This window comes from Bufo bufo, chromosome 3 (assembly GCF_905171765.1).
Source record: "Bufo bufo chromosome 3, aBufBuf1.1, whole genome shotgun sequence".
In the NCBI taxonomy this organism is placed as follows: Eukaryota; Metazoa; Chordata; class Amphibia; order Anura; family Bufonidae; genus Bufo; species Bufo bufo.
This window is the reverse complement of record NC_053391.1, coordinates 576,968,915-576,986,507: the sequence shown is the minus strand read 5'-3', so window position 1 is coordinate 576,986,507 and position 17,593 is coordinate 576,968,915. Positions and strand designations below refer to the sequence as shown.

The following is a 17,593-nucleotide window of genomic DNA, read 5'->3' as shown; positions in this document are numbered from 1 at the left end:
GTCTGTTTCCTGTACCTAAAAGGGAAAAAAGGAAAAACAACAAAAGAAGACGCCCTGCAAAGCAGGGAGGTCTGCCTCCTACAGACACTAAGCTAAAACTGATTAGTTCAGTGCAAGCAGGAGGGATATGAGAGGAGGAGCTAACACTTTTTTTTTGCCTAGTGTCGCCTCCTAGTGGCAGCGGCAGCTATACTCCATGGTCGCCTGTGTCCCTCAATGATACGAGCGAGAAAAGGCATGTTTTTCCTGCTCTACATAGTGCTGTCAGCAGTTTAGCACTTTCAAAACGGACGATAGGCTCCCTTTTGAGACCGTAGATTAGAAAATAGCTGCTATTCTAAAATTACACTGCAAGATGAAAACATGCAATGACACAAATGTGTCAGAAACGTGTACCAAGTTGTAGTCAGCCTAAGGAACGCTATAGGATGTATTTTGAGACAAAGCCACCTACCTGTAGCCACAAGGTGGTTAACTAGAGTGTAGTTGTCTTCTGTACCCAGGAGACAGGACGGGAAGATAATACTATGAAATGGAACATTGTCCTTCGCCATAAAGTGATAGAGTTGGACCTAAGACAGACAATAAGTAGAAACTGAGCTAAAATAAAATCAAAAAATAGTAAGCATAGCATGTGTCAGAAAATACAGGATGTGAGGTTGCTATGTAATGAGATATCACATATCCTGATCAGAATAGAGGAAAAGGAGATGCAAAGCATTACATCAAATCTAACAAATTAATTAAAAAAAGTGCCCAAAAAATGTCTAATAAACAATTAAATTTTCTGGTGTGAAAAAGTTGCAAACTGCATGTTTATGACTTTTTTTCACCACCACTTGTGCAACTTTTTTGCGCGAATAACATTTCACTGCTGCCTTTGCCACTAGGGCACATGTATCTTCCTTTAGAGTACTTTCACACTAGTGTTTAAGTTTTCCGGTTTTGAGTTCCATCACAGGGGCTCAATACCGAAAAAAAACGCTTTTGTTTTGTCCCCATTCATTGTCAATGGGGACAAAACTGAACAGAATGGAGTGCTCCAAAATGCATTCCGTTTAGTTGTGTTCTCAGACTGGAGAGCAAACCGCAACATGTTGTAAGTTTGCTTTCCGTCCTGGGATGCGGAGCAAGACTGATCCTCCATTACCCCCAATGCAAGTCAATGGGGACGGATCCGTTTTCTCTGCCACAATAGAAAACGGATCCGTCCCCCATTGACTTTCAGTGGTGTTTATGACGGATCCGTCTTGGCTATGTTAAAGATAATACAACCGGATCCGTTCATAACAGATGCAGATGCGGAAGCGTTTTTTTTGCCGATTCATGCCAGATCCAGCAAAAACGCCAGTGTGAAAGTAGCCTTACTCCAGTTTTGTGGTGTGGAAGATGACTGAAATCTATGGCAGCCAGGGACTTTCGTAGATTTCAGTTCAGTTGCATTGTTGGCGAAAGGCTGCGTTTAATTTATGATGAGGTGCACGCCTCGTCCTAAATTGGGTGCAGCATCCGGCACTGTGCGGGGTTAATATAGACCAGTGTTGTCTGTCAGATGAGAAAGAGGTCTCCTACTATTGGACATGGATGCATCCGCAAGTAGGTCTGTCTCTTTCACTCTGTATATACAATAGAGACAAATATTTCAGACTCAAATGACGCAATTAAAAGATGAACAAATCGATTGGTACAAATTGATTGGGTCAGCGACGGGCTGTCCCTGCAATCTCCTACCACCTTCTTGCCCGGCCCTGACAATCCTGCACCTGCGAAGTTGTTCCGGTAATGGCAAAAGCACACAGAGTCTCTGCTGCCACTACCAAAGCTGCTGCACTTCTGGGCCTCAGCGCAGGTGCGAGACCGTCAGGGCCAGGCAAGATGTCCAAGTGGCAGGGAGAAGCCTCTCGAGTAGTGGGGGCAGCCCCTCGTTGATCGATTCACTCATCGCGAGACGCAATCTAATAAGAATATAGACTGCACTCCAACCTGTTTAGGATTTTTCCACCACTTCTCCCACTGGTCTGTGTAATTGGCAGTAATGGAAATATACCCAATTGGAGCATCAAACCAGACGTAAAACACCTGGAAAAACAGAAGTATTGGTTATGACACAGTTAACCGGCGGTTTCCGTCATCTGAATGGGGTCATTTCTGTTTCTTCAAATGAGCAGGACAGTTATAAAAATTTCTACTACAAATCGTCCGCATGTGAATTCGGTGGGTGGTAAGAGAAGATTAACCTTGTCCGTGAAACCTTCCAGAGGCACAGGGGTGCCCCACTTCAAGTCCCTAGTGATGCATCTGGGTTTCAAACCATCCCGAATCCAGGAGCGCGCTATGTAACGGGCATTTGTTGTCCAGTCTCCAGTTGCCAAGGACTGTTCCAGCCATTTCTCCAAGCGCTCTTCTAGCTGTCAAGGACGTATATGAATAGCACTTAGTAACACAACGCGTAGTATTTAACATATGTACAATAAAACATCGTAAAGAAGGTGAAAATCGGATTTTCATTATACACTATGGAAAACAACGAGAAAACATTTCCTCAAGCACAATGCGTCATCTCCCCCTCTCTGACAAATCATACTATAGTTCTGGTTTGCTTTGGACCATTAATGAGGACAGAGGATTTTTCATTTTTGCTTTTTTTTGTTTTTCACCATAACTTTTTTATTTTTCAGTTCACATAGCCGTATGAGGGCTTGTTTTTTTTTGTGGGACAAGTGGTCATTTCTAATGGCACCGTGCATACGATGTGGTAGGAAGCTACTAAAAGGATGGCACTCGCACTATCTGGCAATAAGGCATAGTGTTTTGGTAAATATGAAAACCTATTATAGTCCTATCCGCGGGGCCCTTGCAGTATACAATATAATGTAATAACGAACAGGTAGTATCCTAGGAACTCCATAGGAACATAACTGCGACAGCCTCGGCTCATTCAGTAGGACCAAGGCTGCTGCAAACAGTGTTCGGCTCCCCTGATCCCCACTAGAGGGAGCTGTTCCTGTTTTTTTTTTTTATATCTACCAGATAGCGTGGGCACATTTGACCACAGCATTTGAAAAGGTTACATGTCTGCGATCGACGTTACATGTATGGCACTGGGCAGGAAGGGGTTAATGACCTATCCTAAAGGATGGGCCATCAACATCGTGAAGAATCCCTATTTTAAAGCGGTTGGCCCACGAATAGCACTACACACAGGGTAGGTGATAAAGTTATGATTGCGGGAAATCTCACTGCTGGAAACCAAACTGATCATGAAAACGGGGTCCGCTGTGTGGATGGAGCGGTACTGCTCGTGTGCGACCACTTTATGCAATTCTATGGGACAGCTGAGCTCTGTACTCTGCAATCCCATAGACTGTGAATGGAGCGGTGCTCACACAGGTGCACTACTGCTCCATCCACAAAAGGGACTCGGAGACCCCCGTTTTTGTGACTAGTGGGGATCCCTGTGGATAGGTAATAAATAGGGACGAGGAAATTCTGTTTTCAAGTTCGGCGTACAGGGTTCGGGTTATCTAAGAATTCCGTTATGGATTCAGCTACCAATGATCATAACTTATGGTCCGTGGTAGCGGAATTCTTAGACAACCCGAACCTTGTACGCCGAACTTGAAACACAAGTTCGTCCAACACTAGTAATAAATCTTGTTAGTGGGCCAAACCTTTTAATGCTAAATGCTTTAACCCAAGACCCTTTTATCTGGGTCAATGATCTGCCGAACTAACGTCATCAGTCACTGCCCTGTGTAATCACCCAGGAAGCAAACGCTAGTCTGTCATTGAAGGCATCCTTCATGCAGGAGTAAAATGCCGACGGCACATCCCCTATGTAAACAGTAGGATGACTGCACCATTTATAGGTACTAAACAGATCAGGGGTCAGCAACTTCCGGCACTCCAGCTGTTCTGGAACTAAAACTCCCAGAATCCTCCTTCCACTTCAAAGGGAGTTACAAGAACAGCCTTGTGCATGCTGAGAGTTGTAGTTTCACAGCAGCTGGAGTGCCGAAGGTTGCCGATCCCTGTGCCAGATCGTTGATAATATCCGTCTGTGTAAAAGGCCCTTTAGCAACAAGCATCTCAGCAATCAAATGCGCAGTGATACATAACACACCTTTGGCAGATCCAAGAAGAGATGTTGAGAGGATTTGATTACAGGAGACCGTTTGCAGACTTTGCACTGAGGTTTCTGTTTAAAAAATAAAAATAAAAATGTCATTCATTTCCAGAATTAAGTAAAATCTGTGATTAGAAAAGGACACAAAACACGATTTAAAATAACTCTTTTCCATATAAAATGAGCAGTTTTCACATTGGCCACTACAGCATGTACAGCAAGCTCTTCACTACAGCAGTGCAGGCCTCTATGATTAGTAAGAGGAGGCTGTGCTGCTGGGGACTAGATAGGCAGGTTACTACTTCTATTGAAAACCACATAGTAGTACTGCACTTGAAAAAGAGTGAAATCAATGAATGTTTGGAGAACATAGCATAAACCACTAAGGGCCTGACGGGTCATGAACTGGTCACTCATGTCTGGCATAAAGCAGGTCACTTTTTCCAACTTTTGGAAGTCAAAAGTTTCAAAAACGGATTTTCCTCCTCTTTAGGCCTCATGCACACGACAGTTGTTTTATTCCGCGTCCGTTGTTTCGTTTTTCGTGATTTTCTGCGGACCCATTGACTTTCAATGGGTCCGTTGAAAACTCGGCTAATGCACAGTTTGTCATCCGCGTCCGTGATCCGTGGTTCCAGTCCGTCATAAAAATATAACCTGTACTATTATTTTTGCGGAAAACGGTTTGTGGACCCATTCAAGTCAATGGGACCGCTAAAAAACACGGAGGCACACAAGATTGTCATCCGCGTCCGTTTTTTTCCTATCATTTGCATAGCAAACCTGTCTTAGATTTTTTTTTTACTTTCCTTCACGTCTGGTGATCCTCCAAAAATAAAGGAAGACACACGGAAACGGATCACGGAACAACGGAACTCCAATTTGCAGAACGGAACACAACAACTGTCGTGTGCATGAGGCCTTACACCATACACAGCAGATTTTTTAAAGGCTTTGTACACCGTTGGGAAAATGTTTTTTATTATTGCATTGTACTCATTTTGAGCTAAAAATAAAAAAAATTAAAATCGGTCTTTATTAAAAAATATGGCATCCTTTTTTCTGTACATAGCCGACATGCTCTAGTAGCAACCTTCTGATTCCCTGTCTTTCCCGTCAGACCAGGAGCTGACGGGCTCCTTATCTCTGCTCTGTGGCATTATAAACAAACACTCAGAGCTCAGTTCTTATCTTATTGATAAGAATGTGGCTTAAATAAGTGTTTATGACCTCAGTAGTTAAGAGATAAGGTTTATTAGGTGACAGAAAGTGAATGTACCAGTCACACAGTTAGAAAACCAGTTAACCCTTTGTGACAGAACAGCTCAATATTTAAAAAAAAAAGGCCAATTGAGAAAAAAGATTTTTGGCCAAAAATGGAGTAACATGCAATCATAAAAAAATGTGCCTCCAAATGTGTACATGGCCTTTAAAACTGGTCATTGCAGGTGCAGGAGAGCCCAGTTTAGGACTGGAAATGTGCCAAAATTATTAAGAGGCCTTAGTAATCGGGATGCACCACATTTATTAAGACTGGTGTACAAGATCTCAGTCTTAGTCAACCAGGGCCTAAGGACACAATGGGGGAGATTTAACAAACTGGTATAAAGTAGAACTGGCTTAGTTGCCCATAGGAACTGTGAAAAATTTAAGGTGGAATCTAATTAGTTGCTATGGGCAACTAAGGCTACTTTTAAACCAGCGCTTTCCCTTTCCGCTATTGAGATCCGTCATAGGGTCTCAATAGCGGGGAAAACGATTCAGTTTTGTCCCTATTCATTATCAACGGGGATAAAACTGAACTGAACGACATGCACCAGGATGCATTCCTTTGCGTTCCCATGACGCACACAAGTGGTGCCTCATCGTGTCCTGGGATGCAGAACAAGACGGATCCGTCTTGACTCACAATGTAAGTCAATGGGAACGGATCCGTCATTACTATGTTAAAGAGAATACAACTGGATCCGTTTAAAAAGTTATGCAGACGGTTGTATTATCATGACGGAAGCGTTTTTACTGATCCATGACTGATCCAGCAAAAACGCTGGTGTGAAAGTAGCCTAAGCCAGTTCTACATTACACCAGTTTGATAAATCTCCCAACGTTTTTAGGTTTGCAATTTATTTTCAAAGAGAAGAAGTATCCAAAAACATCAGCCTTCTGGTGCATTTTTTGCATTTTAGCACATGTGTTTTTATTGCGCTTTTTGCAAGCGAAGTGTTTTTCTGCAGGAACATATGCACTCCTCCTCTGATGTGATGAATATGAAAAATGACATGGTTTAAAAAACAAACAAACAAAAAAAAACAGCAACTATCTGGAGGTACCTTTAATTCTACAGCATTAATGAGCTTGCCACATTTGTCACATTGGTCCCCCCTGGCTTCTTCATAGTTGCAGAATGGACAGGTTCCTTCTACAAAGCGATCTGCAAGGAATCTCTGACAGGTCTCACATCGGAGCTGCTCCACTGTATCTTTCAGAAGCAAGTCCCTTTCCAGGAGTCGGTTGAAGATGTCCTGAGCAATTCTAGAAAGAGGACATTGCATAAAATCTTGTAACCAAAATATTAGAAAAAGGCATTTACGGCATAGTCTCACAGTGGATGATGTCCGTAGTAAACCCAAAAACAAAAAGAAGGACCACACGCGAATCCAGTGTAACCTGGTAAACCGCACTTTAACGTTAGCTGGTAATCGCCACAAAAATGCAGTCAAAACAAGAGTGCGGGTCTACAAAGGAGCTGGGCCAGTGGTGTGTAACCGTGTGGGAGAATAATGGTAATAAGCTAGACCTGGCTGAAATAGGAAACTAGCTATATACACCAATTAGCTATGGATACCCATAGCTCCAAACCGGTCCTATTCTAAAGTCAGTACAGGGGACTGAGCCAGCAGGGAATATAATGCAGCAACAAGGAACAAACAATGGGGGGGAGAAATTATTTAAAGTGGTGATCAAGGCATAATGAATTGCCGATGTTGGCAAATATGAAAGGTTCTTACTTCAGCATATGAATATTCTATGGCATGTTCACGCGGGTCACGCTCAAACCCAGAGGGAAACAAGTGGACGAGGAACAGATTTGTCCGATAGCCACTTTTGATGCTGCTAATGCGCCGGCTCAGGAGATCTTGCGTAAACACTGGGGCATTTTGAAAATGGACCCCGATATTGAGCATTTGGTAAGTGATCGTCCAGCCATCACTTATCGTAAGGGGGCGTAATTTTAAAGATAGGCTGGTGCATAGCTTCTGTCAAACCGGTGGTGGTTAAACCTTTCGCTGTAGTGGATGTATTGCCTGTGATTCCATTAAAACTGGTCAGACATTTGTAAGCACAACCACTTCCAGGTCCTATGATATCAGATGCTTCACAAACTGCAGATTCAGGGAATCGAGATCGTAAGACCGTCCCCCGAGGGGTGGTCCTTTTAACCAGCGTGTCCTCCAAAAAGAGGCTCAATGGACGTTCAGGCTGGGTACAGTCCGCCCGTCGGGACTCAATGATCACATCTCTAATGCGTGTTTCATTGATCAATAAATTGCTCTGGTCCGTTTTTTCTGTAACCAGCACCACACATTATTGGAAGCTTTGTATTTTTTACATCAATGTGCAAAATAGGATTGTTCCTATCAACTGTCATTAGTGATAACTGGTGCTTTTGTTTGGTGACCCATTTTTTTATGTCTTATGGCAATGGGTCACTTGACATATTGGCTTTCGACATGCTCCTTACATAATATTTACAACCGTTTATGCACCATAGGTGACACATAGTGACCAATTTACATCTTGGGCACCTGGTGTATGTTACTTGTGTCAAATGGCACAAAGACCTATACAGCCTCTTATGTGGGTTTGTTTCCAAATTGTTCCCACACATTGCCAACATCGGCAATTCATTATGCCTTGATCACCACTTTAAATAATCCCCCCCCTTGTTTGTTCCTTGTTGCCGCATTATATTCCCTGCTGGCTCAGTCCCCTGTACTGACTTTAGAATAGGACCGATGTGGATTTACTGTGTAGAGCATTGGGCATTCCCATTGGATGCACATCTACTCAGTCCCTCCTGGGGGCGCTTCTATAGCCCCCAATTATACCGACGGCCATCATAGCGCCGATACGCTGCCAGCCTGCCACACATCACCTGTGGCAGCGTTTTACCTCTTCTCACATTGTGCACTATTATTTTGGCTCCTGATGAATCCCAGTGAAGAAACACGTCGAGCTCTTCTCAGACGCCATATGTGGGAATGATAGGTCTTAGTCTGGGCAGTTAGTTAGGCAGTGGGGCTTAGTTTACCAGTAGTCTGGGGCTAATTGGTGTATATAGCTAGTTTGCTATTTCAGCCAGGTCTAGCTTATTACCATTTTTCTGCCACACGGTTACACACCACTGGCCCAGCTCTTTGGTAGACCCGCACTCTTGTTTTGACTGCATTTTTGTGGCGATTACCAGCTAACGTTAAAGTGCGGTTTACCAGGTTACACTGGATTCACGTGTGGTCCTTCTTTTTGTTTTTAAGTGTTTACTACGGACATCATTGCCCCCTATTTTTTTATTAAGTAATAAAGTAATTGTTTTTAGAGCCTCTTTATTCTCAACTTTGATATCATCGTCAAATTGAGACGCATACCTCTAAAACCGTTTTTCAGTGAAAGGTATTTATGGTATAGTCCCAGAATATTCTTAAAAAATACCGGATAGGATTTAGGCCTCCTACACACACATCTGCAAAACATAGACACCTTGTGTGTAATCCGCATTTTTCTCAGTTCCAGCTCTAGAAATAACTATTCTTGTCCGCAACACAAGTAGTGCAAAAAGTGACTTTCGAGTTCACAACACAGGAACATTATAAAATTCTTATGTGGCTTGCTCCCTCTATTGTTTAAATTGCTTTTTTATGTTAAAACACTTTTTTTTAGAATTTTATTTTTTTATTTTTCCATGTCTCTATATTAAAAAAAAACTCATAGTGTATTACTGTACAGCAGCGGCGACATGAAGCGCACAGCGTCATAGCAACCAATGACGCTGTGCGCTCCTGCTCTGAACAGGAATCCAGCCCGGCATACTACGGACCGCTCTCGGCCGCGCAACCGGCCTAATCCTGCAACTTTCACACTGGCCTCCAGGTCTAAAATATGTTAAAGGGGTTTTCCCATAGCGATATGCCACCAATTCTCTGATAGGTGCAGGTCCCACCTCTGGGACCCGCACCTACATTGAGAGCGGACCCCTAAAGAATGTGGAGGGCGCAATGCGCATGCGCAGCCTCCCTCCATTATTTTCTATGAGCCTGCCGAAAACAGCCGAGTGCTGACTTGGCTACTTCCATCGGCCCCATAGAAATAAATGGGAGCGGTGGCTGCGCAGGAGCAGTGCGCTCCCATTCTATCCTATGGGGGGAGTGCTTGGCGGTGTTTGGACTCTGGAAAACCCGGGATCCTCTGGCCACCACCTTCCCTGCTCCATTCTCAGTGTAGGTGCGGGTCCCAAAGGAGGGACCCGCACCCATCAGACAATGGGGGCATAACCTAGCAATATACCCCTGAGATGGGAATACCCCTCTAAGACCAAACATTTTTTAACATAAAAATGTAATTTAACCAATAAGTCATTTTTTATTGCACATTCCCTTTAACAGGATGAGAAGGGAAGCTAGGGATTTGGCCCTCAGTATGAGCAAAACAAAGCGCGAGACCCTATTCGGGTTCTGCCACTATTCAAATGGACTACTTTCTTATTCTGAATCATATAGTAAACTATCGGTATATAATTGTATAATTTAATTATTGTTCACCAGAGCCTTCCAGGTTTAATAGATAGATACACACAGGCATATATCATTAACCGTCCTAAACCATTTTTCATTCTAGGTCACCAGAGACTCCATGTAGAACCAGGGGGAAGAGGGGAACTGTCAGAGGCACCAGTGAACAGGGAAGGAGGGAAAGGTGAAAGAGCAGTTTAGTACTCACGTGGTTTGCTGTGGAGTGGTAGTCCTTCCAAAATAATCAAAGGAAATATCAAACCACTTGTATATGGCGGTATGAACAGCATTGTACTTGTCACAGATCTGCTGCGGAGTTACCCCTTCCTCCATTGCTTTGGTTTCTGTGGCTGTTCCATATTCATCTGTCCCACAGACAAACAGGGTGTTCCAATTCCTCAGCCGGCAGTATCTAAAAGAAAGATCAAAGCCAAAGGAGAACTAAGGTCACAAGCTTAACCACCTCAGCCCCCAGTGCTTAAACACCCTGAAAGACCAGGCCACTTTTTACACTTCTGACCTACACTACTTTCACCATTTATTGCTCGGTCATGCAACTTACCACCCAAATGAATTTTACCTCCTTTTCTTCTCACTAATAGAGCTTTCATTTGGTGGTATTTCATTGCTGCTGACATTTTTACTTTTTTTGTTATTAATCGAAATTTAACGATTTTTTTGCAAAAAAATGACATTTTTCACTTTCAGTTGTAAAATTTTGCAAAAAAAACGACATCCATATAGAAATTTTGCTCTAAATTTATAGTTCTACATGTCTTTGATAAAAAAAAAATGTTTGGGTAAAAAAAAAATGGTTTGGGTAAAAGTTATAGCGTTTACAAACTATGGTACAAAAATGTGAATTTCCGCTTTTTGAAGCAGCTCTGATTTTCTGAGCACCTGTCATGTTTCCTGAGGTTCTATAATGCCCAGACAGTACAAACACCCCACAAATGACCCCATTTCTGAAAGTACACACACTAAGGTATTCACTGATGGGCATAGTGAGTTCATAGAACTTTTTATTTTTTGTCACAAGTTAGCGGAAAATTATGATTTTTTTTTTTTTTTTTTTTTTTCTTACAAAGTCTCATATTCCACTAACTTGTGACAAAAAATAAAAAGTTCTATGAACTCACTATGCCCATCAGCGAATACCTTGGGGTCTCTTCTTTCCAAAATGGGGTCACTTGTGGGGAAGTTATACTGCCCTGGCATTCTAGGGGCCCAAATGTGTGGTAAGGAGTTTGAAATCAAATTCTGTAAAAAATGACCAGTGAAATCCGAAAGGTGCTCTTTGGAATATGGGCCCCTTTGCCCACCTAGGCTGCAAAAAAGTGTCACACATCTGGTATCTCCGTACTCAGGAGAAGGTGGGGAATGTGTTTTGGGGTGTCATTTTATATATACCCATGCTGGGTGAGAGAAATATCTTGGCAAAAGACAACTTTTCCCATTTTTTTATACAAAGTTGTCATTTGACCAAGATATTTATCTCACCCAGCATGGGTATATGTAAAAAGACACCCCAAAACACATTCCTCAACTTCTCCTGAGTACGGGGATACCAGATGTGTGACACTTTTTTGCAGCCTAGGTGGGCAAAGGGGCCCATATTCCAAAGAGCACCTTTCGGATTTCACTCCTCATTTTTTCCTGAATTTGATTTCAAACTCCTTACCACACATTTGGGCCCCTAGAATACCAGGGCAGTATAACTACCCCACAAGTGACCCCATTTTGGAAAGAAGACACCCCAAGGTATTCCGTGAGGGGCATGGCGAGTTCCTAGAATTTTTTATTTTTTGTCACAAGTTAGTGGAAAATGATGATTTTTTTTTTTATTTTTTTTTTTCATACAAAGTCTCATATTCCACAAACTTGTGACAAAAAATAAAAACTTCCATGAACTCACTATGCCCATCAGCGAATACCTTGGGGTCTCTTCTTTCCAAAATGGGGTCACTTGTGGGGTAGTTATACTGCCCTGGCATTCTAGGGGCCCAAATGTGTGGTAAGTAGGTAAATGACCTGTGAAATCCGAAAGGTGCTCTTTGGAATGTGGGCCCCTTTGCCCACCTAGGCTGCAAAAAAGTGTCACACATCTGGTATCTCTGTATTCAGGAGAAGTTGAGGAATGTGTTTTGGGGTGTCTTTTTACATATACCCATGCTGGGTGAGATAAATATCTTGGTCAAATGCCAACTTTGTATAAAAAAATGGGAAAAGTTGTCTTTTGCCAAGATATTTCTCTCACCCAGCATGGGTATATGTAAAATGACACCCCAAAACACATTCCCCAACTTCTCCCGATTACGGAGATACCAGATGTGTGACACTTTTTTGCAGCCTAGGTGGGCAAAGGGGCCCATATTCAAAAGAGCACCTTTCGGATTTCACAGGTCATTTTTTACAGAATTTGATTTCAAACTCCTTACCACACATTTGGGCCCCTAGAATGCCAGGGCAGTATAACTACCCCACAAGTGACCCCATTTTGGAAAGAAGAGACCCCAAGGTATTCGCTGATGGGCATAGTGAGTTCATGGAACTTTTTATTTTTTGTCACAAGTTAGTGGAATATGAGACTTTGTATGAAAAAAAAAAAAAAAAAAAATCATCATTTTCCACTAACTTGTGACAAAAAATAAAAAATTCTAGGAACTCGCCATGCCCCTCACGGAATACCTTGGGGTGTCTTCTTTCCAAAATGGGGTCACTTGTGGGGTAGTTATACTGCCCTGGCATTTTCCAGGGGCCCTAATGTGTGGTAAGTAGGTAAATGACCTGTGAAATCCTAAAGGTGCTCTTTGGAATATGGGCCCCTTTGCCCACCTAGGCTGCAAAAAAGTGTCACACATGTGGTATCGCCGTATTCAGGAGAAGTTGGGGAATGTGTTTTGGGGTGTCATTTTACATATACCCATGCTGGGTGAGAGAAATATCTTGGCAAAAGACAACTTTTCCCATTTTTTTATACAAAGTTGGCATTTGACCAAGATATTTCTCTCACCCAGCATGGGTATATGTAAAATGACACCCCAAAACACATTCCCCAACTTCTCCTGAGTACGGCGATACCAGATGTGTGACACTTTTTTGCAGCCTAGATGCGCAAAGGTGCCCAAATTCCTTTTAGGAGGGCATTTTTAGACATTTGGATACCAGACTTCTTCTCACGCTTTGGGGCCCCTAGAATGCCAGAGCAGTATAAATACCCCACATGTGACCCCATTTTGGAAAGAAGACACCCCAAGGTATTCAATGAGGGGCATGGCGAGTTCATAGAAAATTTTTTTTTTTGGCACAAGTTAGCGGAAATTGATATTTTTAATTTTTTTCTCACAAAGTCTCCCGTTCCGCTAACTTGGGACAAAAATTTCAATCTTTCATGGACTCAATATGCCCCTCACGGAATACCTGGGGGTGTCTTCTTTCCGAAATGGGGTCACATGTGGGGTATTTATACTGCCCTGGCATTCTAGGGGCCCTAAAGCGTGAGAAGAAGTCTGGAATATAAATGTCTAAAAAATTTTACGCATTTGGATTCCGTGAGGGGTATGGTGAGTTCATGTGAGATTTTATTTTTTGACACAAGTTAGTGGAATATGAGACTTTGTAAGAAAAAAAAAAAAAATTCTGCTAACTTGGGCCAAAAAAATATCTGAATGGAGCCTTACAGAGGGGTGATCAATGACAGGGGGGTGATCAATGACAGGGGGGGTGATCAATGACAGGGGGGGTGATCAATGACAGGGGGGTTGATCAATGACAGGGGGGTGATCAGGGAGTCTATATGGGGTGATCACCACAGTCATTGATCACGCCCCTGTAAGGCTTCATTCAGACGTCCGGATGCGTTTTGCGGATCCGATCCATCTATCAGTGCATCCGTAAAAATCATGCGGACATCTGAATGGAGCTTTACAGGGGGGTAATCAATGACAGGGGGGTGATCAGGGAGTCTATATGGGGTGATCACCACAGTCATTGATCACTCCCCTGTAAGGCTTCATTCAGACGTCCGGATGCGTTTTGCGGATCCGATCCATCTATCAGTGGATCCGTAAAAATCATGCGGACATCTGAATGGAGCTTTACAGGGGGGTGATCAATGACAGGGGGGTGATCAGGGAGTCTATATGGGGTGATCACCACAGTCATTGATCATGCCCCTGTAAGGCTTCATTCAGACGTCCGGATGCGTTTTGCGGATCGGATCCATCTATCAGTGCATCCGTAAAAATCATGCGGACATCTGAATGGAGCTTTACAGGGGGGTGATCAATGACAGGGGGGTGATCAGGGAGTCTATATGGGGTGATCACCACAGTCATTGATCACGCCCCTGTAAGGCTTCATTCAGACGTCCGGATGCGTTTTGCGGATCGGATCCATCTATCAGTGCATCCGTAAAAATCATGCGGACATCTGAATGGAGCTTTACAGGGGGGTGATCAGGGAGTCTATATGGGGTGATCACCACAGTCATTGATCACGCCCCTGTAAGGCTTCATTCAGACGTCCGGATGCGTTTTGCGGATCGGATCCATCTATCAGTGCATCCGTAAAAATCATGCGGACATCTGAATGGAGCTTTACAGGGGGTTGATCAATGACAGGGGTGTAATCAATGACAGGGGGGGTGATCAGGGAGTCTATATGGGGTGATAACCACAGTCATTGATCACGCCCCTGTAAGGCTTCATTCAGACGTCCGGATGCGTTTTGCGGATCCGATCCATCTATCAGTGGATCCGTAAAAATCATGCGGACATCTGAATGGAGCTTTACAGGGGGGTAATCAATGACAGGGGGGTGATCAATGACAGGGGGGTGATCAGGGAGTCTATATGGGGTGATCAGGGGTGATCAGGGGCTAATAAGGGGTTAATAAGTGACGGGGGGGGGGTGTAGTGTAGTGTAGTGGTGCTTGGTGGGACTTTACTGAGCTACCTGTGTCCTCTGGTGGTCGATCCAAACAAAGGGGACCACCAGAGGACCAGGTAGCAGGTATATTAGACGCTGTTATCAAAACAGCGTCTAATATACCTGTTAGGGGTTAAAAAAAACACATCTCCAGCCTGCCAGCGAACGATCGCCGCTGGCAGGCTGGAGATCAACTCTCTTACCTTCCGTTCCTGTGAGCGCGCGCGCCTGTGTGCGCGCGTTCACAGGAAATCTCGCCCATCGCGAGATGACGCATATATGCGTGACTCTGCGCAGGGCTGCCACCTCCGGAACGCGATCCTGCGTTAGGCGGTCCGGAGGTGGTTAAGCGAGGTCCTGGTTATGGAATATAGAAAATGTACTTCTGATGGCTGCTTTATTCCAAAAACTGCGCCACACCTGTCCACGGGCTGTATGTAGTATTGCAGCTCAGCTCCACTGAACCCAACGGTGCTGCCCTGCAAAACCACATGGTTTTTGGAAGGAAGTAGTCCTGCTTTTCTTATCCTGGACAACCCCTTTAAACCCATAGTGGACTAGACGCTCATCACTACAACATGCATGTATTGTTGCTATACACTTCTTGTGCTTCTTTCCACTAGACCAATAAAGATAAACTTGAATTGGTTCATTGGCTTCCAACTCAATTGTCTCTAGTGTGTGGGAGATGGGCAATAACTTGTGACCCTACTGGGGACAGTGACTAATGTGAAGGATTACAACATGCACCGAGTGCCATGGTTTACCTACTGAAAATCACCAACCCAAAACTTCAGATCAATCTGCTTCCCTCTACACGCACACATTCCTTGTGGAAACATATGGGGTCATTTATTAAGATCGACGTTTTAACCCCTGCACTGGCGGTGGATGCGCCGAAGTTATGCAGAGTTGCCGGCCTCCACAGCCTGTCTAAATCTACGCCAACTCCCTTGCTGGTGTAGATTTAGATACATTTTCTACGCCCAAAACAGCTGTAGAAAATGATAAATGAGATGGGGCGGCCCGGCCAGCCTCTTATGTAGACCTGGCATGAGTGGGGAAAAGTCACAGATTCGGCCGCAAATCCCCTTTGCGACCGAATCTGCGACAAATTTGGTGTATACCTGATAATAAACGACCCCCATAGTATTCTGAAAAACCAGTAATGGCATGAAACTCACTCGCCCAATGAATTTCCTCCATCTTGGGATGGCTGGCAACAGTATAAATAACCTGCTTCCTCATTTGTACATCAGTCTGGATATCCCCCCTGCGCCGCAGGACGATGTGCTTTATTTATGACGACGCACACACCTAGTCATAAATTAAGCGCATTCTCAGCCAGTCCGTAGACTGAAATCTACAGCAGTTTTCTGGAGTAAATGATGATCAATGTGTTGGGGATGAGGGCTTCACTCACTTTCCAAAAAGTGGTGACGGTGGTGTAGAAACGCCACTTCCACTTAGGTTTAGGCACAATGGGGTTTAAAAGAATTCCCAAACCTAGGGTTTACAAATTTTCTTTTTACACTGGAAAAGTGGTCTCGGCGATGATAATTCCCCTCCCATGTATAACTACTTTATTTCTAGCAGGATACACTGGCTACTCCGTGTATGAACTCTGAGACCAAGTCACACTAATTAACCAGAATTTACTATATAACGAAGGAACGAATGGAAGATTCAATTTCCTAACAGGGCAGAAGTCACAGGGCAGTTCTGTACGTCATATGACATATTAATCTAATGCGTTGCTCCAACGTACAAAGAAAGCGTGCAGAGTTACATACATCTGTTAATCGGATTCAGTATTCTTGGAAAGAAGCCATTTCGACTGACGTTGTAAATCACGTTGTCGACTAATTGCATATTACAAACTTACACGTTATCCAATTTGTCTCTGAAGCAAAAAAATAATAATCAAAAAATCTAAAACGTTCAGACAATTCAGTTGTGTTAGAAGGGTCTACTGATGAAAAGCTGCTAGCAGCCTGTCCCTTAATGGTCAGCTGTAGGGCCCCTTTCACACGGGCGAGAATTCCACGCGGGTGCAATGCGTGAAGTGAACGCATTGCACCCGCACTGAATCCGGACCCATTCACTTCAATGGGGCTGTGCAGATGAGCGGTGATTTTCACGCATCACTTGTGCGTTGCGTGAAAAATTACAGCATGTTCTATATTCTGCGTTTTTCACGCAACACAGGCCCCATAGAAAATCGCATAGCATCCGCAAGCAAGTGTGGATGCAATGCCATTTTCACGCGTGGTTGCTAGGAGATGTTAATTAATTGATAAAAGTCTATTCACTGTATTATTCTCCCATATAACATGGTTATAAAGGAAAATAATAAGCATTCTGTATTAAGAATGCTACTAAAATGTTCCTTGAGGGGTTAAAAAATAAAATAATTAACTCACCTCATCCACTTGATCGCGCAGCCGGCATAGTCTGTGGTGAGCACGGTGACGTCAGCGCAGGTCCTGCTGAATGAACATAGAAGGATCTTCATTCAGCAGGACCTGCGCCGAGATTACGTCAAAGGTCCTTTTGCAGGTCCTCAAAGAAGACTATGCCGGCTGCGCGATCAAGTGGATGAGGGGAGTTAATTTTTTAACCCCTCAAGCAACATTTTAGTAAGCATTCTGTATTAAGAACGCTATTTTCCCTTATAACCATGTTATAATGGAAAATAATAACATCTACACAACACCGAACTTCAGTGAAGAAGTTCGGGTCTGGGTACCAC

The 17,593-nt window shown here is 43.6% G+C and overlaps 1 protein-coding gene across 2 annotated transcripts in view; it reads right to left on the bottom strand.

Annotated features, from left to right (window-relative positions):
- Window positions 1-17,593, bottom strand: part of LOC120996061 (methionine--tRNA ligase, cytoplasmic-like) — a 63,941-nt gene that overhangs the window by 19,981 nt on the left and 26,367 nt on the right. For both annotated transcript variants that reach the window (XM_040425740.1, XM_040425741.1), the window contains exons 9-14: window positions 10,121-10,324; window positions 6,457-6,658; window positions 4,124-4,198; window positions 2,238-2,408; window positions 1,984-2,079; window positions 455-572 (exon numbers count right to left, since the gene is read on the bottom strand). In XM_040425740.1, coding sequence (XP_040281674.1) covers window positions 455-572; window positions 1,984-2,079; window positions 2,238-2,408; window positions 4,124-4,198; window positions 6,457-6,658; window positions 10,121-10,324 — 866 coding nt within the window. The remainder of the gene's footprint in view (window positions 1-454; window positions 573-1,983; window positions 2,080-2,237; window positions 2,409-4,123; window positions 4,199-6,456; window positions 6,659-10,120; window positions 10,325-17,593) is intronic.